This window comes from Trichechus manatus, unplaced genomic scaffold (genome assembly GCF_000243295.1).
Source record: "Trichechus manatus latirostris isolate Lorelei unplaced genomic scaffold, TriManLat1.0 scaffold00008, whole genome shotgun sequence".
NCBI lineage: Eukaryota > Metazoa > Chordata > Mammalia > Sirenia > Trichechidae > Trichechus > Trichechus manatus.
The window spans coordinates 18,427,388-18,451,111 of NW_004443944.1; the positions used below are offsets into that span (position 1 = coordinate 18,427,388).

The following is a 23,724-nucleotide window of genomic DNA, read 5'->3' on the forward strand; positions in this document are numbered from 1 at the left end:
CTTAATGAGGAACCTAAAGTGACTAGGTGGTAATTACAGCTTCCAGCTGAGTGAAACACTTACCTGTGACCAAAGTGTCTCCCCATCAGCTCTATCACCAGGGAATAAGACCTCTGTCTAGCACAGAAGTTTCAGCTTGCAGGAGCAGGAAAGACAAATACCACAAGTGGGTCACTGGGAGTGATGGTGAGAGGAATTACTGGACTAGTTCACTTAGATAATGGGAACTGCGCTCTATATATCAGCCACTGGTTCATTTTATATACTGAATTCTGGAGGATGAGACCCGAACATAACAAGGTGTTGTCCTAAAACTGACACCTTAGCTGAAACTTCGGTGGAAACTTTTCCACCATTCTCCTGGCTGGCTGCTTCCTAGTGATGGGATACTTGCACCTCCTTGCCTGATTTTCCAGTTTTATTGCTTCCAGACTCTTGAACAACCAGTCAAGCTGTTCACTACCACACAGGAGTCAGTGTATATTCCTACTGAAAACCACATCTCCCTCCATGCAAAGGTGATGACCACAATAGCCCCAGTCTATCAGAGAGAAAAGGAGGAGATGCATTTCCTGCCCAGATCCTTCCCATCTCCCTTTCTCTCATTGATCCAAGTTTGTGTCACGCATGTTAGCTTCCCCATACTTCTGAATAGTCTTACCTGGCCCTTCTGGGCAGCTTCTGCACTCTGAGGCACAGTACCTCATCTGGGCCCGGAAGTATTGAGAAGATTTATGGCCTCCATCGGTCTTGTCATATTGGTTCTAGGATCCAGGGCCACTCCTTCTCTCACCATGGTGAATATCATGGGGTCTATGCCAAAGCCTGGCCATCACCTTGGGGAAGATTGAGACAGTGAGTGGTAATGGGGACAAGGTGATGTGGTAGTGACTTGGCTGTCCACTGAAAATATGGGAAAGGCCCACAGGCTGATGATGCGGAAAAAATCTAGGAGGATGCATAAACTGAGCCTGGTAGAGTCTTAGACCCAATGTGGAGATTCTGCCAGTATGTCTACATCTATGTCTATTCCCACTGTGCATTAAGTCTTCACATTATCTCATCTAATCCTCACAATAAGGACAACAACGCCACCAGGTAGGTGGTATATTTCCCATTTTCCAGATGAGGAGACTGAGAATCTGAGACAGGCTAGAGCTATAAGGGACCAAGCCAGGACCAAATCTAGATCACTGTGTTTACGGCCATAATTCTCATTATTGACCAGTCCAGGCACTGTTGGAAAATTTGGGGAGAATACAGGATTAGAATTCTGAATAAAAGAATAAATCTCCACAAGCCTTTACTCTTAGGCAGCCACATAGTATGACTTCAGAAGCTCTGGGAAAGACTCTACCCCAAGATATCTTCATAACCCTCTCAATACTTGAAGTTCCACCAATAAATGCAGATGTATATTTTGTCATAAAGGTGTTCCCTCTCTCTTCCTCTCCCTCCCTATCTCCCTTTATCTCTTTCTCCCTCTTCTTTTCTCTCTCTTGCTGTTTCTGAAGTGCATTTACTCCAAGAGATTAATACAGTAAGGCATTATCAGATCCTCACACCTTAGAATAAAAAAATACATAAGGGCCACCAAGAGATGTAAGGAAAATAGAGGCTCAAGTGGATAGGGGAAGATAATCTGTTTATCTGGTTTTCTGGGAGTATCATAATATCCTAGGCTTCGATAGCATCAGAATGAATAAGAGGAACCCCTGTGTTAACCTAGGAGTCCCTGGGTAGCGCAAACAATTAAGCACTTAGTTACTAACCAGAAAGGTTGGAGGTTCGAATCCACCTAGAAGCACCTCGGAAGAAAGGCCTAGTGGTCTACTTCTGAAAAATCAGCCATTGAAAACCCTGTGGAGCACACTTCTTCTCTGACACATATGGGGTCACCATGAGTCAGAAATGAGTTGATGGTCATTGGTTTGAGTTTTGTTTTGTTTCTTTTTTAACCTAAGTTCATCTAAGGTCTTTCTTTTGCCCCTGGGGCACCAAGACCCAGTGAGATCTGCCCAGACCCTCCTGAAAACCTCATACCATTAGTTTCTTGTGGTCACTGGAGCAAAGAGAAAGTGCTCACTAATGTCTGAGGTTGCCCCAGGAGTGGCTGGGGGCAAACCAGTCCTGCAAACTGTTCCCAACAAACCCCTGTGATCATTCAGGTGTGGCCTCTTACCCAGGAGGAGACGGTGGTCAATGTCTGGGTAGGACAGAGTACAGACAGCAGAGTGTGGGGCGACGGGCGGGGATTCAGGACTGGATGACCTAAACCTGCTAAACTCACCATGCGATCTCAGACAACGCCCTCCCCAGTGCTGGGCCTGCTCTCTCATCCGCGAAGGCAGGAATTGGGTGGCTCATCTCTAAGGCTCCTCTGTACATGTGTGGGTCTCCTGCTGATTCAGGCCTGACCGTCACCCCTCTTTTCTTCTCATCCCACACAGGCGTCTTCCTCTCCACAGTTCCACCTTCTCCTGGAGGAATTTAGTTCTCCTGCTGCTTCTCTCCCTCTTTTGGGGAGGTCATTCCTCATGGTCATTCCTCAAATTCAAAAGTGGGTACAGAAAGGCTGCAGCTGCTCTTGTATAGGCGGCATTCATGGGGACTGGGGATTAGACATAGGGCCAGTACTAGTGTCAGATAAGGCCACCTCTAGTGTGGATTCAGGGCCACAGAACACTATCCCTACTCCCCCCACCCTGGGCGCCCCAAATCCTCTCCTCACCTGTTTCCCCCAAATTACTTCCCTAACATTTCCTGATACATGTCTTTTCCAAGTGTAATTGCTTTCATTAACTAAACAGGAGCCAAAGAGCCCTGGTGGCCCAATGGTTAAGTGCTCTAACGGAAAGGTTGATGGTTCAAACCTACTCAACAGCTCCGCAGAAGTAAGGCCTGGTGATGCTCCCATAAAGATTACAGACTAGAAAACCCCTGAAACAGTCCTACTCTGTCACATGGGGTTACTACGAGTGGAAAATCGACTCAACAGCACCTAACAACAACAACAGGCAGGAGCCTGAAGGCAGGAGTCAGTGAGGAGGCTATTGCAATAGTTGAGGAGAGAAATGGAGGAGGGGTCAAGTACTGACCTGAGGAAGTGGTAGCAAAGAAGGAGAGGAGATGGGGTTTGGAGCGAGGTTGAGGAAACAGAGTAGACAGAACTAATGACTGACAGGGTGCTGGGGTGGCAGACTGGGAGGAAGGAAGGATAACTCTCAGGATTCTAATAACAGACTGGGGGGCTATTGATGCTGAATACCAAGATGGAGAACAGAGAATGAGAAAGGACTGCTTGAGTGTGGGGAGACACTAGTTCAGTTCTGAACATGTTGAGGCAGAGGTGCTTTCCCTGGGCATTTGGAGAGAAGGACCTTGATCTTAGAAGAGAAGATGGGTCAGGAGGGAGATGAGGGATTCACAGTTGGGGTGAAGGGAATGGAGCTGCCCACCCAGGAAGTATGTCTAGAAAATGACAGAAGAGGACTGAGGTCAGAACTCTGGGGACCATCCCCAGTGAATGCAGAGGAAGTCCTGGGGAGTGTGTTCCAGGCAGGAGACTAGACACGCAGGTAAGGGCTGAGAAGGGGTGGCCAGGGAGGGAGGAGGATTCTAAATGAGAGTTCAAGCTGACAATGGAGAAAGGAGCTACAATGGCCGAAATCCAAACAAGTGGCTCCTGGAAGCAGATGGGAGGCAGAACTGGGTGAGTCAGCATGGACGAGAGGCGTAGTGTGTCCTCACAGTCCCTAGGTTCCCCTTTCTAGGCCATCTTTTTACCCTTTGGAGGTGTCCCTATTTGATTTGCTTAACTCTCCCTGAGTCCAAGGCTAGGACAATGGCTCGCAAGTAGAAGCCTATACCCTGGTGCTCAACTGCCTGCTTCAGGATCACCTAGGGCACTTTTTAAAAATTTGGGTCCATAAGCCTCACTTCAGGGATCCCTCGTGGCACAGTGGTTAAGCGCTTGGCTGCTTACTGAAAGGTCATTGATTTCAACCCACCAGCTGCTCAGTGGGAAATAGATGTGGCAATCAGCTTCTGTAAAGAGTTTACCCTTGACTCTCAACAACAACCAAATAAAAATTTTTTAAAAAGAAAAGACGACAGCCTTGGGAACCCTATTGGGCAGTTCTACTGAATCCTGTAGGATTGCTATGAGTCAGAATCGACCCGATGGCAATGGGTTTTAATGGGTTAAGCCTCACTTTAGTAGTCCCTGGGTGGCACAAACTGTTAAGGCACCCGAAACCAAAAGGTTGATGGTTCAAACCCACCCAGGGGTCCTCAGAAGAAAGGTCTGGTGATCTGCTTCCAGAAGGTCACAGCCTTGAAAACCCTACAGAGTGTAGTTCTACACATGGAGTTGCCATGAGTCAGAATCTACTTAATGGCAACTTTTTAATTTTTTGGCATACCTCAATTTCTAGAGATTCTGATTCAGTCCAGAGTCAATATTTTTTTGAAAGATGCACAGATGATTTTAATGTACACTCCAGGTTAGAAACCATATAGTCTTTTAAGCACCAGGCTACCCTTGGAGGTCATTAAGGGTAGGATGAAGAGATAAGTAAAGGTGGAAAGTACGAAAAAGTCTCAGTAGCCAGTCCACGGGAAAGATATGGGGCTTCTGGAGTGAGTCATCGATTGGAAGTCCCAAACCTGCCCCTATTTCACTGGGTTATCCTATTCTGATCTCATTTTTTACAACCTATGAAATTAGGAGGTTGGTGCTAATGATAACTATGGCCCCTCCAATTCTAACGTTCTTTAATTCTAATATTCAGTACCATCCAAAAGGATCATGCCTTTCTGGTCAGATTCCAAGGGAGAGAAGCTCAGATTAGAGCCATGGAGCACCATTAAGCACTGTAGCTATCAAGTGCTGCATAACAAATTATCTGTAGGTCAGAAATCTGACATGGTGTGGCTGGGTTCTCTGTTCAGGGTCTCACTGGACTGAAATCAAGATGTCAGCCAGGGCTGTGGTTTTCAACTGATACTCAGGGTTCTCTTTCAAGCTCACTGGTTGTTAGCAGAATACATTTCCCTGCCTTTGTAGGACTGAGGTCCCCATTTCCTTACTGGCTGTCAGCTGGGGGCCGTTGTCAGGTTCTAGGGGCCACCCACATTCCTGCCATGTGGCCCTCTCCATCTTCAAAGCTACCAGTGGCATGTTGGATCCTTCTTGTAAGAGTTTCAAATCTCTCCTACTTCTTCTGCAAAAAAAAAAAAAAAAACCACCCCAAAACCTATTGCTCTCAAATGGATTCTGACTCATGGCAACCCATGTGTTACCAACAGTTAAAAAAAAAAAAATGCCTTGCTTTTAAAGGACTCAACTGATTAGGATAATCTCTTTATCTTAAGATCGACTGACTTAAGACTTTAATTACATCTGCAAAATCCCTTCACAATATTACCTATATTAGGTTTGATTCAATAACCAGGGAACAGAAATCTTGGTGGTACACCTTTAGAATTCTGCCTACCACAAGCACTGAAAACAGGGAGTCATGTCTTGCCAAAAAGAAAGGAAGCAAACTCATGCTTGCCAAACTCCTATCACGTGCTGGATACTAAGGTAAGTGCTTTATGGACATCATCCCATTTAATTCTTGTGAGCAGTCTGTAAGGTGGGGATTGTCATTCACATTTTACAGGTGGGCAACTTATGACTCAAACAAAGCAAGGCACTTTCCCAACATCATTTAGCTAGTTAGTATTTGAGCCAGGCTTCCGAGCCAGATCTGTCTGGCTCCAGTGTTCTTCCCACTCCATCACTGCTTCCCCCCTTAGAGGTAACTTAAAGGTTATGTAGTCAAACTCAGATTGGTCTTCAGTTTACAGGAAGTCAGGGCCCCAAGCCAGGCTCCTGACTCCTACTTCCATGATGTTTCCACCACTCCTCACTAATTTCCCTTACTGACTAAGATACTGGAGGTAGAGGAATTAGGCATTAAAAGATTAGTTTTCAATAGGAGATGGGAGCTCCTCATTTTAAGGCCGGAGTCCCTACATAAGCCCCTGCCCTGGAATCCAAGATGCTGCTTCTTCAGTTTTACCTGGCAGGGCAGATTACCCAATAAGCAAGGTAAGCACAGTTTACTTGTGCTTACTGACTAATCTGTAGTGAACAATTTCACATGGATTTCACCACATCTCTGTGTGTTTGTGTTTACTTTGCTTACTGAGTAATCCATCCCTGTCAGGGATTGTGAATTTGTATAGAGGCTTTGATTCTGTAGGAAGGTGCTGTGAGTTTGGACAAGACACAGACGCCAGCCACACCTAGAAGAAAAATCTTCGATATGGTGAAAAAAAATATGAAATTGTTCACTACAGATTAGTAAGTAAGCACAAGTAAGCCTGTGCTTACCTTGCTTATTGAGTAATTCGCCCTTGCACCTGGGCATAAATTCCTGATTCAGATTCATTTAAATGTGTCACAAGTAGCAAGAGGCAGACCGTGTCCCTAAACGCAAGCAGAGCGAGAACTGAAGATGGAAGGTAAAGATGGGCTGGGAGAATTTCACTACCCACCTTTGCCATGGGAGGAGAAGAGCTTAAACTCTCAAGGGACGTGAATTTGGACATTTCTTTTTTGCAGAGAAACCAGGGAAGTGTCCCAAAGAGAGACTCCACTGTACTTCTTTGACTTTTAGCTGCCAAAGGGATATCGACTGCCAAGATTACCTGAAGTGCTGCAGTTTCAACTGTATGAAGACGTGCTTGGATCCGTACAAAGGTAGTGCCATCCAGGCTGGGAGCAGAAGTGCCTTTTGAGGTATCCCACTTCTTGTTCTGCCCAAGAACTGGGACAGCAATTCTCTCTGATGGCAAGACAAACAGACTAGAGCTCATGCTTCTCTCGTCTCCTAATTTGACTCCCAGCCCTCAAGTACAGACCACGAGTCTAGGCATAAACCAACCAAAAACCAAATCCATTGCCATCGAACCAATTCCAACTCATAGCAACCCTATAGGACAGAGTAGAACTGCCCTATAGGGTTTCCAAGAGTGGCTGGTGGATTCGAACTGCCAACCTTTTGGTTAACAGCCTTAGCTCTTAACCACTGCACCAATGGATAATATTAATGCTAGTCTTCTTTTGTCAACACTCAATCATTCACAAATAACTAATATTTCTTGCCTGCCCACTAGGTGTCAAGAGTCTGTTCTTGGCACTGGAGCAAATACAAACCTGAGTTAGCTGAGATTCTAGGGCAGGTTTTGAACTCTTTGTCCTTCAAGGAGGTTTTCTGGTAACTCAAATAGTGAGCATCTAATTTTCATAGGGGACTGTGAGTTTTATAAAGATTCATTCATTCATTCAACAAATATCTGTTGTCAATGCCCTTTGGCCAAAGACCACCATGAACAGGCCAGTAGTTGAACAAGTTGAGTTTATTACTCACTGCAGCAAGGAAGAGTGTTCACCGTAGAGAATCACGAGGCATCTTAGTAAGAGGCTGTTAGAAACTATTATGGGATTTGGGCTTTGGTTGGGTGATTTGGGGATGGATCTAAGAAGTAGATTGTGTGCTGTCAGAAAGTGGGATCGATTCTATGCGTGGATATTTCAGGGAGTCTTATCTATAGAGACAACAGATTAGAATGATGATAAAGCTTTAATGGGTACACAAGCATCAGTCACTCATATTAGCAAAGAGAAAGGAATGTTTGCTATTTTGTGGGTTTCACAGTGATCTTGTTTTGTCTCACTTTATCACGGTCTCAGAGTGACTTATCTGACGTGCTTGCTCTGTGATTTGTTTATGTCCAACAGGAGAATAACGTGGCTTAGCTCTGAGCATCACGTCTGTTTCCAGACACCAATGGGATACCTTTTTTCTTTCTCAGTATTGAGTTTCTTCTATATACCAGGCATTATGTTAGGCACTTTGAATACAGTTGCTAAACAAGGCTTGCCTTCCCAAAGCTCAGACCAGTGGAGAAAGATCAACTCTAAAGTACTCTCATCTGCTCCTCGCAATTTCCTTCACAAGACAGAGCAGAGAAGCTATACAATATAGAATATTAGTAGTAGAGCTAGGACTAGAACCTATGCCTTTTTTGATCATTGCTCTTTCTATGACTTGTGTGACAACACCATGTACTATCGCAAAGGCTGAGGAACTGACTCCCTACCTTTATCCCTACACTTCATTATGTTCTTCCTTCTTTGCTTCTGGTCCTCAGACCCTGCTTGCTGCCACCTAAGCCAGGAGACTGCCATGATCAAGAGAAGCGCTATTTTTACGACCCTAAACAACATCAGTGCATAAGTTTTGTGTATGGAGGCTGCCATGGGAACGTCAACAACTTCCTCTCCGAGGCTAACTGCAAGAAGGCCTGCGCACGAGTCTGTGAGATACAGATCCCTGGCTGTCTGAGAGCCTAGTCCAACTAGAAATAGTATACCAGTGCAGCTATAGACTCACGCTTTAGGGTTAAACTACCTTTAATCAAGTCTTGATTCTGTCACTCATTGGCTGGATGGTCTTCAGTCAGTTTCCTGTCTTTTACGAGTTCCAATTTTCTTGTTTATAAAATGGGGATAGTAATAGTACTGACGTAATGGAGTTGTTGTTGTGCCAAAAAAATGAGACAGTGTACGTAAAACGTTAATAAATTTTGACCAGTGGAGCATGAGAAGCAAGCGTACCCCTTGGAGGCAGGTGTTTCCTCAACACATCCACCTGTTGAGCATCACTCTGAGGACTCATCCAAGAATGAAGCACAGACAGGCCAGCTCTGGAACTCCTTGGAGGAGGTATAGACCACAGGAGTGAAGAGTGGGATGGGATGAAGGTGAAGGCTGTGGATTCACTCCTTAGTGTAATGATAATCAACATTCATATTGGGAGACAGTGCTCTGCAGAGCTTAGGAATTGTATGACCTGGGTTAAAATCCTGCTTTTCCGACTTACTGCAAGTTTCTCCACCTCCTTGAGTTTCCATTTCCTCATCTATAATACTGGAGTCAGAAACCCTGGTGGCATAGTGGTTAAGAGCTATGACTGCTAACCAAAAGGTTGGCAGTTTGAATCCACCAGATGCTCCTTGGAAACCATATGGGGCAGTTCTGCTGTGTCCTATGGGTCGCTACGAGTCAGAATTGACTCGACGGCAACAGGTTTGGTTTTTTTAGTACTGGAGTAATAGCAACACCTCACTGAGTTGTTGGTAGGATTATATGCAACTGAGGACGCAAAGGCTTAGATAGTGTGGGCTCACTAAATGGTAACAATTGAGATGACCATTGATCTTCAAAATGCAGCACTACATGCTTTATAAGGCAGCATTGGGATTTTTACCTCCTATGACTCTGTGACATCTGTCATTTTATAGATGAGGAAACAGCCAGAGAGGGAAAATTAGTTGCCCAAGGATGCACAGTGGGTCAGAAGTAGAGCTGGAATAAGAACATGGGCCCAGTGAGCCTGGATGAGCAAGGCAATCCTGTGGCCCGACTGGGTGAAACTAGGACCAAAGCTTCCCTTTGTGGGAGGCTGTTAGGAAGCCAGTGCTATGAACCAGATTTTGGCCCTCTCTCTCAAAAGTGGAGACAGCGGCAAGAAGAGACCAGAAAAATGGGCTTGGGCTAGAGTTTGTGGGAAATTTAGGTTTGGGGGCTCAAGGAGAACATGACAATACTTCTAAGAGTCAAACACATCATAGTCTGTCTGAGTCCAACCTGGGAAAGAGGAAAAAAAGAAACAATTCCTGCCTCATAGAATTGGCAATCAGATGAGGACAACAGGAGCCCTGCATAAAATCCTGAAGAATTGTGATGCAAACAGTTAACACACTCAGCTGCTAACCAAAAGGTTGGAGGCTCAAGTCCACTCAGAGGTGCCTTGGAAGAAAGGCCTGGTGATCCACTTCCAAAAAATTAGCCATTGAAAACCCTGTGGAGCACAGTACTACTCTGACAGGTATGGGGCTGCCATGAGTCAGAATCGACTCGATGGCAACTTGTTGTACTGGTAATGGCCAATAACCTGCAAGATTATAGCTCCAGCCTAAACCTCACTCCCAACTATAACTTCCCACTCTACACCTCCACCTGCATATCTCACAACTTCTCACACTTAACTCGTTTAAAACTGAACCCCTTATCATCCCTCCCCCACTTAAAATCTGTTCTATCCATAGCTTTCCCAATCTTGGCTGAATAAACTTTGAAATCACCTTGATGCATCTCTTTCTCAGTCAACATCCATTAAGTTAAACCCATTGCTGTCAAGTCAATTCCAACTCCTAGCGACCCTAGAGAACAGAGTAGAACTGCCCTATAGGGTCTCCAAGGAATGGCTGGTGGATTCAAACTGCTGACCTTTTGGTTAGCAGCCAAACTCTTAACTAGTATGCACTAGGGATCTTCCATTAAGTTATGAAATAATTTTAGTTCTGCCTTGAAAATAGAAACAGAATCTGACCACTTCCTACCACATCCAGAGCTGCCATTCTAATGTGAGTCACCATCGCCTCTTACCTGAATTACTGAAACAGTCCACTAACAGGTCTCCCTGATCCTATCCTGACTTATTATAGTCTAATATCAGCAGACATTAGAAAACAAAAATCCTTCCAACTGGGCCAATAAACATCACCAGAAGTGGCAAAGGAATTGAAGTTGTCCAGGATTTCATCTTGTTCAACGTTCAATGCTCAGCAGTCAAGAAATCAAACGATGTGTTGCATTAGGCAAATTTTAAAGTGTTTAAAAGCAAAGATGTCACTTTGACAACTAAGGTGAGCCTGACCCAAGCCATGGTATTTTCAGTTGCCTCATGTGCATGCAAAAGCTGGACAATGAAAAAAAGAAGACTGATGAAGAATTGATGCATTCAAACTGTGGTGTTGGTGAAGAATATTAAGTATGTCATGGACTCCTGGAAGAACAAACAAATCTGTCTTGGAAGAAGTACAGCCAGAATGCCCCTTAGAAGCAAGAATTATGAGACTTCATCTCCCTTACTCTGGACATGTCATCAGGAGGGACCAAACGCTGGAGAAGGACATTATGCTTGGTAAAGCAGAGGGTCAGCGAAAAAGAGGAAGACCCTCAATGAGATGGGTTGACACAGTGGCTGCAACAAGAGGTTCAAACATAGCAACAATTGTGAGGATGGCACAGGACCTGGCAACATTTCATTCTGTTATACATAAGGTGGCTATGAGCGAGAGCCGACTCAATGGCACCTAACAACAACAACATCAACACAGTAACCACAATGATCCTTTGAAAACATGAGTCAGATCATGTCACACTCTTCTACCAAGAACACTGCAATGGCTCCTCATTTCACTCAAAGGAAAACCAAATCTCCTAAAATTGTTTACATTAATTTTTTTTTTAGATTTCACATAATTATCCCCATTTTAGAGAGAAGGAAACTGTAGTCACTCATTTAGTGGCAGGACTAGGACTTTACCATGGGGCTTCAGACACCAAATCCAGCATTCTTCCTACTACACTCTATGATATGGTAAAACACTTCATTCCCCCACAGCCTACTAGAGGTAGACAGCGTAGGGGAACCAAGTCACAAGAAGGGATACTAGCTTTGAAGGAAAGAAAAGCTGTTTAAAGGGTGGTGGGATGGGGTGGGGTTTGAAGGAGCCGGAGCTGACATCTACTCTTCTTTTAGTCAAGAAGGGACAGTGCCCGCTCTTTCCTTTCAACAACCATATGCAGTGTCCAAATTCGTGCAGGAGTGACTACGATTGCCCCATGACTGACAAATGTTGTGAATCCGCGTGTGGCTTTGTTTGCGCCAAGTCCGGGAAAGGTGAGGACTAGGGAAATACCTCCCAAAGTCTCCTGGGCATGGGTCAAGGATACTAGGCTGTCCCACTGAATGGGGGCGGGGGGGGTGTCTCGAACCTCAGCTGCCCCTTGGGTTGGTTGACCAATGAGTTCCCCTGGGAACCTTTTCCTTTTCAGTGCCCACCCAGTGCTCTCATGTTGCCCTCCCGGCCTCTGGAGGCAATTGTGCTGCTCTTTAAAACCAATCATGCATCACTTCTCATCTTCCCCATGAAAAGTTACTTGTTCTCATTCTCCAATGCCCTGCAAGGTGACAATATCCACCGATTCATACAAAAAAGTTAATGGTTAATAATCATTAAGTGTGTTCCTAACAAGCCCTCATGTCTGCACAGAACTTCAGAGTATGCACAGCATAGTCACATCCTGTGTGGTGTGCTGGGAAAAAGATTGGTAGCAAAATGCTGTTGGGATAGAAGCCAACTCTCCAGCCTCTGAGGCTGGTGCTCTTTCCTCCACGTTGTGTTGGGATAGCATGGGCATGTCCCAGGGATTGTCAGTGTTTTCAGGTACAGCAGGGTATGGCGGAAACAGCAAAAGGCTTTTCAATTGACTTCAACTTTTCTATGGGCTTTCTGTGTGGACTTAAGCAATTCACTTCCACCTATACGGTCCTCAATATCTACAATTTATAAACCAAGGAAGTTCTGGATGCTCTCTAATACTCCTCCACCTCTGGTACTCTGGGATTATAGAACCCAAATCCACTAATTTTGTAGGGGCAGGCAGGAATTCTATCAGATTGTTAGTCAGAGATGACAATACTTTTTGATGCTCTTCAAATACCGCTTGGGGTTCCCAAGATTCCCCAAATATGTCTTAACCTATGACCAAGTGTTTCACGGTGAAATGTCTAGTTTTACACCAGTGGTGCCTGACTCCATCTGTCTGTCTCTAGTCAAAAGCAGTCACTGTCCACATAAGCCCGAAAACTGTTTTAAGATTGAAGAACCCAAGTGCCAGCAGGATTATGATTGCAAAACACAAGAGAAGTGCTGCTTGTTTGTGGACTGAAGTGCCTGGCCCCTTTGGCATTTTTACATTAATTATGAGTAGTTTAATAAAAAAGCTATCAATTTTATTTGTCTTTTATCTAAATTGTCTTATTAATTGTAACAATCTTTCTTAGGGTTACTTTGTTTTTATATATAATCATATATGAAAATGATGATAAATTTGACTTTTCTTTTTTTCCAATTTTGTATGACTTCTTTGTTTCCTTGTCTTCTTATATTGTATAGACCCTCCAAAACAATGTTTAATGATAAAGACAATGACAGCTATTCCTGTCTCGTTCCTTATTTTAAAGTCAATAGTTTCTTCTGTATAAAATGACATTTGTTCTTGGGTTTGGGATAAATAGATTTTATCATGCTTAGGTTATTTCTCTTTTGTCTATTTACAGCTGTTATTAGAAATGACATTTTATCAAATTCTTTTTAAGCATCTAGTCATATAATGATGATCTTTTTCTTCCAATTTTTTGGTATAATAATTTATATTATTAAATTTTTGAACGTTAAACTGTGCTTGCATTACTGGAATCACCTTAATCATATTGAGGTATATACTTGTATTAATACACTGTTGGTTCTTTTAGCAAATAACTTATTGAGAATTTCCACATCGATAGTCATAAAAAAAGAGCCCTGGTGGCAGAACGGTTAAGTGGCTGCTAACCCAAATGTTGGTGGTTCAAACCTACTGCAGGAGAAAGACCTGGAGATCTGCTTCCATAAAGATTACAGCCTAGAAAACCCTATGGGGCAGTTCTACTCTGTCACTTGGGGTTGTTTTGAGTCAAAAATCAACTCTACGGCACCTAACAACAACAACATAGTCCTAAAAAATTGGTCTATAGTTTTTGTTGGTTTTGCTATTTGGGTCATGCTACTTTCAATAAATCATCATAGGAAACCAGTTGGGGACCTTCCCAACTGGTTTCCTATGATCTGGAATATTATCGATAATATAGCAATTCTTATTCTTGGACGAGTAGACAAAGCTCAGCTCCAAAAGCATCTAGGTCAAGTTCCTTCTATAACAGTATAGATTTTTAATAATTTTTTTTCCATTTCATCTTTTAGTTTGTATGGGCTGTCTACCTCCTTTTGTGTAAATTTTGGTCTTTTGTATTTTGCTAAAATTGGTTCATTTCTTCTATATTTTCAAATATTTTACATTAGAACAGCAAAAATTATTCTCTATATAACTGTTTTCATACCTTTAACTTTGGTTAATTTTTTATTCATACATTCATGTTTCCACCCATCCATCCCCATCTATCCGGCAACCACTTGATCCATTTACTCACAAATTCATCCGCTCACCAACCCATCCAAATATACAAACCCTATTCACCTAGCCCTCCACTGGCATATTTTTCAACCTATCTTTCTGCCTACTTATCCACTCACCCAAATGTCCGTTCACTTACTGTTATGAATTGAATTGTGTCTCCTCAAAATATGTGTTGGAATCCTGTCTCAGTCATCTAGTGCTACTATAAACAGAAATGCCACAAGTGGATGGCTTCAACAAAGAGAAATTTATTTGCTCACAGTTTAGTAGGCTAGAAGTCCAAATTCAGGGCATCAGCTGCAGGGGAAGGCTTTCTCTCTCTATCAGCTCTGGAGGAAGATCTTTCTCATCAATCTTCCCCTGGACTAGGAGCTTTTCTACACAGGAACCTCAGGGCCAAAGGACGTGCTCTGCTCCCAGCACTGCTTTCTTGGTGGTATGAGGTCCCCAACTCTCAGCTTGCTTCCCTTTCCTTTTAGCTCTTGTAAAATAAAAGGTGGTGCAGGTCACACCCCAGGGAAACTCCCTTTACATTGGATCAGGGATGTGGCCTTAGTAAGAGTGTTACAATCCCACCCTAATCCTCTTTAACATAAAATTGCAATCACAAAATGGAGGACAACCACATAATACTGGGCATCACGGCCCAGCCAAATTGATACACACATTTTTTGGGGGGACATAATTCAATCCATGACAAATCCTAACCCCTATGCCTGTGGATGTAATACAATCTAATGTAATGTAGTCATCTTTCCATAATGCAATCTAGTCTAATGTAATGTAACTAATCTGTTGAGGTCATACCAGTGTAGGGTGGATCCTGAGTTATATAAAGAGCAGTGTAGACACTGAGACATACATGCAGATACAAAGGGAAGGGAAAATAGACACTATCTGACGATGAAGACAGAGACAGACTAATCGACAAACTCAAGAACTCCAAGGATTGACAACTACTAGAAGCTAAAATAAACAAAGAAGAGCCTCCCCCTAGAGCCACACCCTGAATTCCGACTTCTAGCCTCCTGAACTGTGAGAAAATAAATTTCTGTTCTTTAAAGCCACCCACTTATGGTATTTCTGTTACACCAGCACTAGAAAACTAAGACACTTAACGTTCTTGCTCATCTTCCTTCTATAGATCAAGATGCTAATTGTATATACAGTCTTTCCTCCACCAATCTAATATCGACCTATTCATCTTTTACACACACATTCTCATACCCATCAACGCACTCATCCATCATTTCTACACCCATCTCCCCTTCATCTACCTACCAATCAATTAATCCACTTTTCATTCAAACAGCCTCCATCTATAGTCCTACCCATTCCAGTATTAGCCTATCCATCCTTATATTCAGCCCACTGCATGTCTTCACCCAGCCATTCATCCACCTATCCATAATCCATGTGTTCATACACCCAGGTATCCATGCTACCCTCACCCATCCCTACTCATCCAACTACCTCCTACTCATCCAACTGTCTTCCCATTCATCACTCTACCAACCACACATCTGACCACATATTTACATACCTATCCATATATCTACCAATCTCTCTACCTATCCACCTCATTCATCCATCGGAATATACTGAGTGCTTATTCTGGACCTATTCATGTTCAAAAAGGTCCCCAGGTGATACAAACCTGGTTTGCTCTCAGCTACTAACTGAAAGGTTGGTGGTTCAAATCCATCCAGTGGTGTCACAAATGAAAGGCCTGGTGATCTACTTTAGTAAGATTATAGTCATTGAAAACCCTATAGTGTACAGTTCTAATCTGAAACACATGGGGTCACCATGAGTCGGAAGTGACTCGACAGCAATGGGTTTTGGGTTTATCCATGTTCTAAGCACAAGGTTCTCGATACAGACCTGTTCAATGGCACTCAGAGCCTATTTAGGGAAACAAACAAGTGACTCATTAATACAGTTAGAGCACAGGGAGCAACACAGAAAGCCAGTGACAGGAATTAAGTGCATGTGACAAGTCTTAGTCTAATGAATAAGCAGGAGTTGCCAGATAAAGGCCAGGATTCTTAGCGCTTCTTAGAGTTACTCATTCTGAGCACAGGCTTCATTAGTAGAATGTAATAGTTACATTTCACCTGCTGGGAAAGTGAGATTTCTTGGGTGGGCCTGGAAATTAGGCAAGATGGAATGGGATAGAACAACCAGAATGTGTTCTCAAGAAAACTGACGGAAGGATGCAGCCTTATGAATTGAAATCGACTCAACGGCAATGGGAGACCTATTTGGACATATTCTAGCTCTATAAGTCTTCATCCTTTGTCCCCACTAAAGATATTACCTCATCTTCTTTGGACTCATCATTCTTCATCACCTTCAATAAAATATTATATCCATACCAATATCAGAAGATTCCCTAGTGACTTATGGCAAGAACTTACAGGCTCAACTCCATCCTAACCTTAGCTCTGACACTTACTAGGTGACATTGAGTCAGCATCTTCACTTATTTCCACCTTATGCACCCTACCTGTAAGATGAGGAAATGGGCATCGAAGGGTCTGCAGAGCCCTTCCACCTAGATATTCCAGGTTTCCACTGTCTCCTGGGTTGAGGTTGAGAGAATGAAGGGAGTGGAGTAGGAAGGACAGTACTACTTGCGACATTTTGGTTGTTCATTAGCAATCTAATTCCCTAGTCTGCTTGTGTGATCTTCTTCAAGTGAGATTGTGAAAGTGTTGGGGTGGAATTCTCATGGGGGCTCTGTCTGTGATCCTAAATTTTAGACAACATAGTCACTCACTGATGATAAGGCTGGGTTTATATGGCTTCTGTCCCTCATGTAGGACAATTTGGAGAACAAATCTTGGCCCAAAAGGGCAACAGCTAGTTAGAGAAGGAAAAGGGGAACCTACAAATAACATTTACCTTTTGAACAGTGTCTCTCCCACTACCAGGACTGATGGACTGGCTGATATTTTGGGTTCCGTGGCTGAAGCTGCCCAACTTCTCCAGCACCCTCCACTGGCCCATTAACCCTTCCACTGGCCATTAACCCTTCCACTGGCCCAGTTGCAGTCCATCCAACTCTGTTGTGTTATTGATCTTTACTGAGTTGTAGTCTTCCAGGCAGGTCTCTTCATCTCTCAATTCCTCCTCAAATGAACAGGAGCTTGTACCAGATGATAGACTCTCCCTATAAGCTCTATCATTCTCTCCTGCTCACAAAGCAACACCACCTTGACAGACTGTATTTGAAGACTTAGTTACCAGCCTGATTCCTCCTCCACAGCCTGCTCCGTGGCAACATCTTTACTCTTTGGCCTTGGCCAAAGAATATGGATGACCCAAAGAGAAGAGAAAAGGGAGACGGATGGGACAAAAGTGTGGGAGAGGGTGAAAGAGATGTGGAGACCATGGGAGACCCACAGAAAAAGAGGATAAGTCAGAGAGAGGCACCGAGAGGTGCGGAGAAACAAAATGATACCAAGTGATCAATAAAGACACACTGTCAGAGACAAACAGAAGAGTTGTGCCAGTTAGGAGAACAGATAAAACGGGAAATGAATGGAGAATGAGGACAATCCACGACCTTAAAGTTATCAAAATGAAGATCCCAGAGGGCGACATCACTTCTCCTAAGGTAGCCTGGAAAGTGTGAGACAAACTTTGCCCACTTCCCCTGGCTGACCAGAGAACCCAGCCCAGCCCAGGGAGCTGAGAATCAGAAGTCATCCAATAAGAGACCTCTCCCCCAGAGCTGTGGACTGTGGATGCCAGTCCCTGCTCAGGAACTTGGCGTTCCCAGCAGGAAAGGGGGTGGCTGGCTTGTCTCCAGTTCTCATATCCAAGATACTGGCTACTGAAGGAATAGGCTGGGCGAAAGCCGCCAGACACTTCCAAGTTCTGGAACTACCGGACAGGCCAGCCCCTCTTCAGAATGAAATCTTCTGGACTTTTGAGCATCCTGGTGCTGTTCATTCTCCTAGCAAATGGCCAGGGATTTGGGCTGAATGACTGGCTCTTCCCCAGTAAGTACTGGGCCCTCAGCCCTTGCCCTGGAGAAAGGGAAGTTGGCTGGGAGGAGGGAACAAGGAACAATTTCTTAGGCCTGGGTTGTATTCCACCATCTTAGCCCAGGTCCTGGTTTGGGAGATGAAGGAAATATTTGGAATAGTTCTTCCCATCTCCTTCCCTGTGGAATATCCCTTCCATGAATTCAAGAACCCAGACCTGAGACAACCCCCACTTGCTGCCCCTTCGAATTAGAGGGTCCTTCTTGTGATGGAGGGGGGGCAGGGTCACAGGATCTAGTCTTTATGGGAGAGACTATACGTTAGTTGTATAGGAATCTGGGAAGCTTAAGGGGACTTTCTGACTCCAGGGTGAATGATCTTAATCACTATACAATAGCGCCACCCAAGGGAACTCCCAGGCACTGACTCTTCAACAATGTCAAAGTGACCAGGTAAGCTTAGAGTAATGGTTCTCAATGGGGATGATTTTGCCCCTAGAAGGACATTTGCAATGTCTGGAGACATTTTTGGTTGTCTCAGCTGGGAGCTGCTACTGGCATTTAGTGGGGAGAGGCTAGGGATGCTACTAAACATCCTACAAGGTACAAGACAGTCCCCCACAATGAAGAATAATCTCACCCAGATGTCAATAGTGCTGAGGCTGCAAAACCCTACTTTAGAGGTGTGGGTTAGGGTCTGGGGTAAGAAGGCAGAGAGTAAGGGGTGGTTGGGAGGGAGGGTAGCATAGGCAGTGCTGGGAAATACATGAGGGCACCCAGAGGAAAAGGACTCCTGGGAGCTGACAAAATGAAAGCAAACTACCCTGACCCCCAGCATTGCCTTGAGTTGAAGAAGGCTGGGTGCTGTGCCCTCCAAGGCTCAAAGTGGTATGCCTACCCTTTCCTAGAGAAATGCCCCAGAATCAAAGAACAATGTGAATTCCAAGAAAGGGATCATTGTAAGAAGGATAGACACTGCCAGGACAACAAGAAGTGTTGCCTCTTCAGCTGCGGAAGAAAATGTTTAGACCTCCGACAAGGTAATAGAGTCTTAGAATAACCAGCCCCCCTACCCATGCCCTCAACTTCTACTTAACTGGGCTGGCATCATCCCCTGGTTGACTGGGGGCTGTTCTCTGGGCAAGATTGCTGGACTTCGGAGACCTGGGACTCAGATTCATCACTACCCCTAATATGGTGTCTGCAGGGTTTCCAACTGGTTCATTCCATTTCAAGCCCCTGTGGAGAATTTGCATTTCTAACAAGTTCCCAGGCGATGCTAATGCTGCCAGTTAGGGACCAATTCTGAGAACCACTAGTAGAGCAGTAGTTCTCAATTTTTATTATAATAAGAATCACCTGGGGATCTTGTTAAACTGTAGATTCAGATTCAGTATTTCTGGGATGGAAATGCAAATTCTTAGCAGGCGTTTGAACCAAAACAAACTGGTTTGAAGCCCTAGGTGTGTGATATTAGGTAATGTCCTCCTCCTGTATGGGCCTTGGTTTCCCCAGACGAAAGATAGGTATAGTTGAGGGATTGAACCAGATGGTCTCTTGGCTAATTTTTACTCTTTTATGATTTTCTGAGTCACCAGGTGGCCATTGTTGGCCCAACAGATATCAACATTGTTGCTGCAAGTGATAATTAAACAATTGTATTTCCTGTCTTTTTGCTCCAGAGTGGCCACCTCTCTGCCTATACAAATCCAACCTTATACCAGCCTCCACTTCTAGAAAGCCTTCCCTGACCACTCCAGACCAGAGATATTTTTCTTTGCTGCCACAACCTTAACTTCATGCCTCTCTCCCTGGGCTCCCAAAAGACTATCAAGGATTATCAATTTACTTAATAAATATGTACTAAGTGCTTCTGAGACCCATAATAGGATTAGAACTACCCAATGTGGTCAGAGAGGCTGGGGAAGGCTTCCCTGAGAAAGGCAACCTGGAGCTGAGACAGAAGGATGAGTAATAATTTAGGCAAAACTTGGGTGGAAGGACTTTCCAGGCAGAGGTAATGGCATGTACAAAAGCTCAGTGGTGGGAGGCATCATGGTGAGACCTAGGGAGGCCAGAGAGCAGACAGTAAACTCGAGCATGGTACAAGAAAAAACAATCCTAAGTAGTTAGGGATCAACTGGTGCAGTATCGAGTAGGCCAGGTTAAAGAGTCTCACCTTAATCCTAAAGCAATAAAAAATCCATTAGCGTGGGGCAGTGACATGACCAGGCTCATTCCATTTCTTCAGAGTGGGAAATGGAAGGAGGAGCAGAGTGTCTTGAAGGACTTCAGGATGAAAGAAAGTGGTAGCTTAGATGAGGGAGGTAGCTGAGGGGATGGAGAAGAGTGGGATGTGTTTGAGAGATACTTAGGACGTAAACAGGACTTGACAATGGACCAGAGTGGATAGGTGGGTGAAGGGGGCGGAACGTTGGTCCTTTGCTAGTGAGTATTCTGAATACAGACTTCCTGAATTCAAAACTTAGCTCCAGTTTTTACCAGGCTTTTTATCATGGGCGTATTTACAACTTTACTTCTCTGTGCCTTAGTTTCCTCAGATCACAAAAGGACCAATGTTAAAGGTTATTTTGAGGATCGAATAAATTGATGCACATGAAATGCATAGAACAATGCTTGGCACGTAGTAGCCACATGAGACATATTAGCTAGAGTTATTATTTGTTATTCTTGACTGGGAGCTTCCTAAAAAGCAGAGATCATGTCTTTTCTTTGTCCCTTGAAGCATTAAGCATGTAGTAGGTGTTCAATGGGAGTCCCCAGGTGGTACAAACAGTTAAAGTGCTTGGCTGCTAACCGAAAAGTTCAAGGTTTTGAGTTCACCCAGAGGCACCTTGGAAGAAAGGCCTGGTGATCTGCTTTTGAAAACTCAGGCATTGAAAACCCTATGGAGCACAGTTCTACTCTGACACACATGGGGTCTCCATGAGTTGCAGTTGACTTGATGGTAACTGTTTTTTTGTTTGTTGTTTTTATGTGTTCGATGAAAGATGGATTTAGTTCAGCTTAGGATACATTTCTTTTATCCTCAACATTCCATAAATCCTATACTGTGCCAGACTGCTTGCTAGGAATTGGAATTCCAAGATGAAATAAGACACAACCCACGCAACAAAATGACAAACATGAACACAAGATTCTGAAGCACTGTAGACAAACACAGGATCCATTCAGGCACCCATGGTGGCGTGGGATGTAGGACGGAGTTAGGAGAGACATCACAGAGGAGTTGATGGCTGAGACAGACTCTGAAGGAAAAATAGGCATGTCGTAAATGAGCAACCATTGTGGGCAGAGGGGATAGCGGGTGGAAGGCATGGAGATGTGAAATAGCATGGTGTGTTGAGTATTGCTGGAGCATGTAGCTCAAAGGGGGACTGTGGTCAGAGAGGAGGCTAGAGTCATGAAGGGGCTTATGGATCATGGGCAGGACTTTGTCTGGAGTAATGGAGGTTTTTATCTGTGGAATGACATGATCAGCTTTACTTTCAGACCCATCAGACCCTTCATTCTTGTAGGCAACATGAAGGCCTGATTGGAGGGGCCAGGACTGGAGACAGGAGGATCAATTCAATGTTATCTCAACAGCCCAGGCTTGAGATGTTGAGGCAGAGAGGTGAGCTATTAGGAGGTAAAAATCAGCAGGAGTTCATTGTTTGGCTGTGGGGACTTACACTCATGAAACTCATAGTTTAGTTGGAATCCAAACTCACTGCAATATAAAGTCTAAAGTGACAAATGATCATTAAAAAAATTTATGCGGTAGATTAGTGTCCCAAGGAGGAAAAAGTAATTGGCCACAGAAAAACTACCCTCTGCCCTGTGTGAACTTGTCCTTTACTTATATTCCCTTTCCTTGGCACAGTTTGGAAGACAGAGTGACTGGCTTATAATTTATAATTTTCAAGCCATTTCCATACCCTCGATTCATTTAGGACGTATATACTGAGTAGCTGCTCTCTGTCCGGCCCAGTGCTAGAACTGAACAACCAGATACAGTCAAGGAGCTCACAACTTAGAGGGCCATGAGGGTGACCTCATTTGCCCTTCACAATAGACCTGGGGGATAAGCAGGGTGAGATATTGCATTCCCATTTCACAGATGAGGAAGTCAAGGACCTAAAAGGTAAAGTGGGTGGTTGATGTGCACACAATGAGTAAGGAACCAAGTCCTGAACCAAAGTTCACTCTTAGTGGAGACAATGAGGCCTGTGGCCAGAGAAGGGGGAGGCCAATGGTCCCTGGGGAGGCAGATGCCAAATGTCTATGCAAATCTATGCAAATGCATTAAAGCTACTAGGCTCATGATAAGGGAAAAGGAGCCCACTCCTGTCTTGTCTATGGTGGTTGCCAGGGGGAATGAATAACAACTGTTCTTTCCTAGACAGCACCCTGAGTACTCAACTCTAGGCTCTTCCTACAGACATATGCAAATTGCCAAAAGAAGCTGGCCTCTGCATGGCTTATTTTCGTCGCTGGTGGTATGATAAGGAAAATAACACCTGTAGCAGCTTCATCTACGGTGGCTGCCATGGGAACAACAACAACTTCCAATCCAAATCCCTCTGCCAGAACTTCTGCCAAAAACAGGTGAGTCCCAGAGACCCCAGTCTTCCATCCTCACCAGGACCACCCTGGGAGGTCTGGGTGCTGGGTGACCCATTCCAGGATGGCTATGACCTCGGCAGACCTGGTGCTGACAGACCAGCTCCCATCGGGGGTGAGAATGCACCTTGCAGAGGGGTAGGCAGAATAGTTTCTGGGATCTGAGGCTAGGGAGGAAGGTGGTTATTAATAATACAGTCAAGGAGGGGAATTGTCAGGGGAGCTAAGAGGGGTAAAGGAGGATGCAGAAGTGGTGAAATCTCAGAGACCAATTCCAGAAGGTTGTGTCCAGCCCAGACCAGACATTACTGACCAACCCACCATTCCAGGCCATTCACTTCCTCATCACAATGCTTTAGCAGCAATCCACACCCATTTGTTTTTCCTTTAAGGAGATTTATAGCCACCAGGTAGTACCTGGGTGGTGCGAAAACAGTTAACACGCTCAGCTGCTAACCAAAAGGTTGGAGGTTTGTGTCCACCCAGAAGCACCTTGGAAGAAAGGCCTGCTATCTACTTCCAAAAAATCAACCATTGAAAATCCTATGGAGCACAGACACACATGTAGTCTCCATGAGTTGTAGCTGACTCAATGGCAACGGAGTTTTCATATACATATATATATCGAAAAGCAAACCCACTTCTTAACATTCTCCTGTGAAAAGATGTACAAACATATTTTCTAGACTAGTTCTGAAGATAAGCTCAGCCCAAGCTGCTTACCTGGTCTCTCCTACATTCTCAATAGGCTCCCCGTTCTGGAGGGATAAGGATGCACTGGAGTGATCCAGGATTTGGCTGAGGACCCAAGGCTCTCTCCATGCGCCTGACTGCTGCTCAAAGATGGCGTCTACTGTTCCACTCTCAGCTTTCCAAGGCCTGGCTCTTCTCAAAACTGAACCCTGGCATCTGCTTCCCCCTCCTCCAGCTCAGCCTCTTTTCAGACATAATATTTTTC

The 23,724-nt window shown here is 44.3% G+C and overlaps 2 protein-coding genes across 2 annotated transcripts; both read left to right on the plus strand.

Moving 5' to 3' along the window:
• The first annotated feature begins 991 nt into the window (after positions 1-991).
• WFDC8 (WAP four-disulfide core domain 8) lies at positions 992-12,859 on the plus strand. The gene is made up of 6 exons (XM_012558650.1): positions 992-1,098; positions 2,451-2,560; positions 6,617-6,746; positions 8,209-8,375; positions 11,667-11,807; positions 12,744-12,859. The coding sequence occupies exons 1-6, from the start codon at positions 992-994 to the stop codon at positions 12,857-12,859; spliced, it is 771 nt and encodes a 256-aa protein (XP_012414104.1).
• Positions 12,860-18,065: 5,206 nt separating this feature from the next.
• LOC101349679 (eppin) lies at positions 18,066-23,552 on the plus strand. The gene is made up of 4 exons (XM_023742235.1): positions 18,066-18,156; positions 19,049-19,180; positions 22,585-22,881; positions 23,515-23,552. Exons 1-4 carry the CDS (start codon positions 18,066-18,068, stop codon positions 23,550-23,552), a joined length of 558 nt encoding a protein of 185 aa, XP_023598003.1.
• The last annotated feature ends 172 nt before the right edge of the window (positions 23,553-23,724 follow it).

Excerpts from the sequence above, each read along its gene's own strand:
- LOC101349679 (XM_023742235.1), top strand. The coding sequence starts at position 18,066 with ATGAAATCTTCTGGACTTTTGAGCATCCTGGTGCTGTTCATTCTCCTA. Across the intron at positions 18,157-19,048 it reads GAATGACTGGCTCTTCCCCA|AGAAATGCCCCAGAATCAAA; the intron begins GTAAGTACTGGG and ends ACCCTTTCCTAG. Across the intron at positions 19,181-22,584 it reads ATGTTTAGACCTCCGACAAG|ACATATGCAAATTGCCAAAA; the intron begins GTAATAGAGTCT and ends CTCTTCCTACAG.
- WFDC8 (XM_012558650.1), top strand. The coding sequence starts at position 992 with ATGTGGAGATTCTGCCAGTATGTCTACATCTATGTCTATTCCCACTGT. Across the intron at positions 6,747-8,208 it reads ATGAAGACGTGCTTGGATCC|ACCCTGCTTGCTGCCACCTA; the intron begins GTACAAAGGTAG and ends TCTGGTCCTCAG. Across the intron at positions 11,808-12,743 it reads TTGCGCCAAGTCCGGGAAAG|TCAAAAGCAGTCACTGTCCA; the intron begins GTGAGGACTAGG and ends GTCTGTCTCTAG.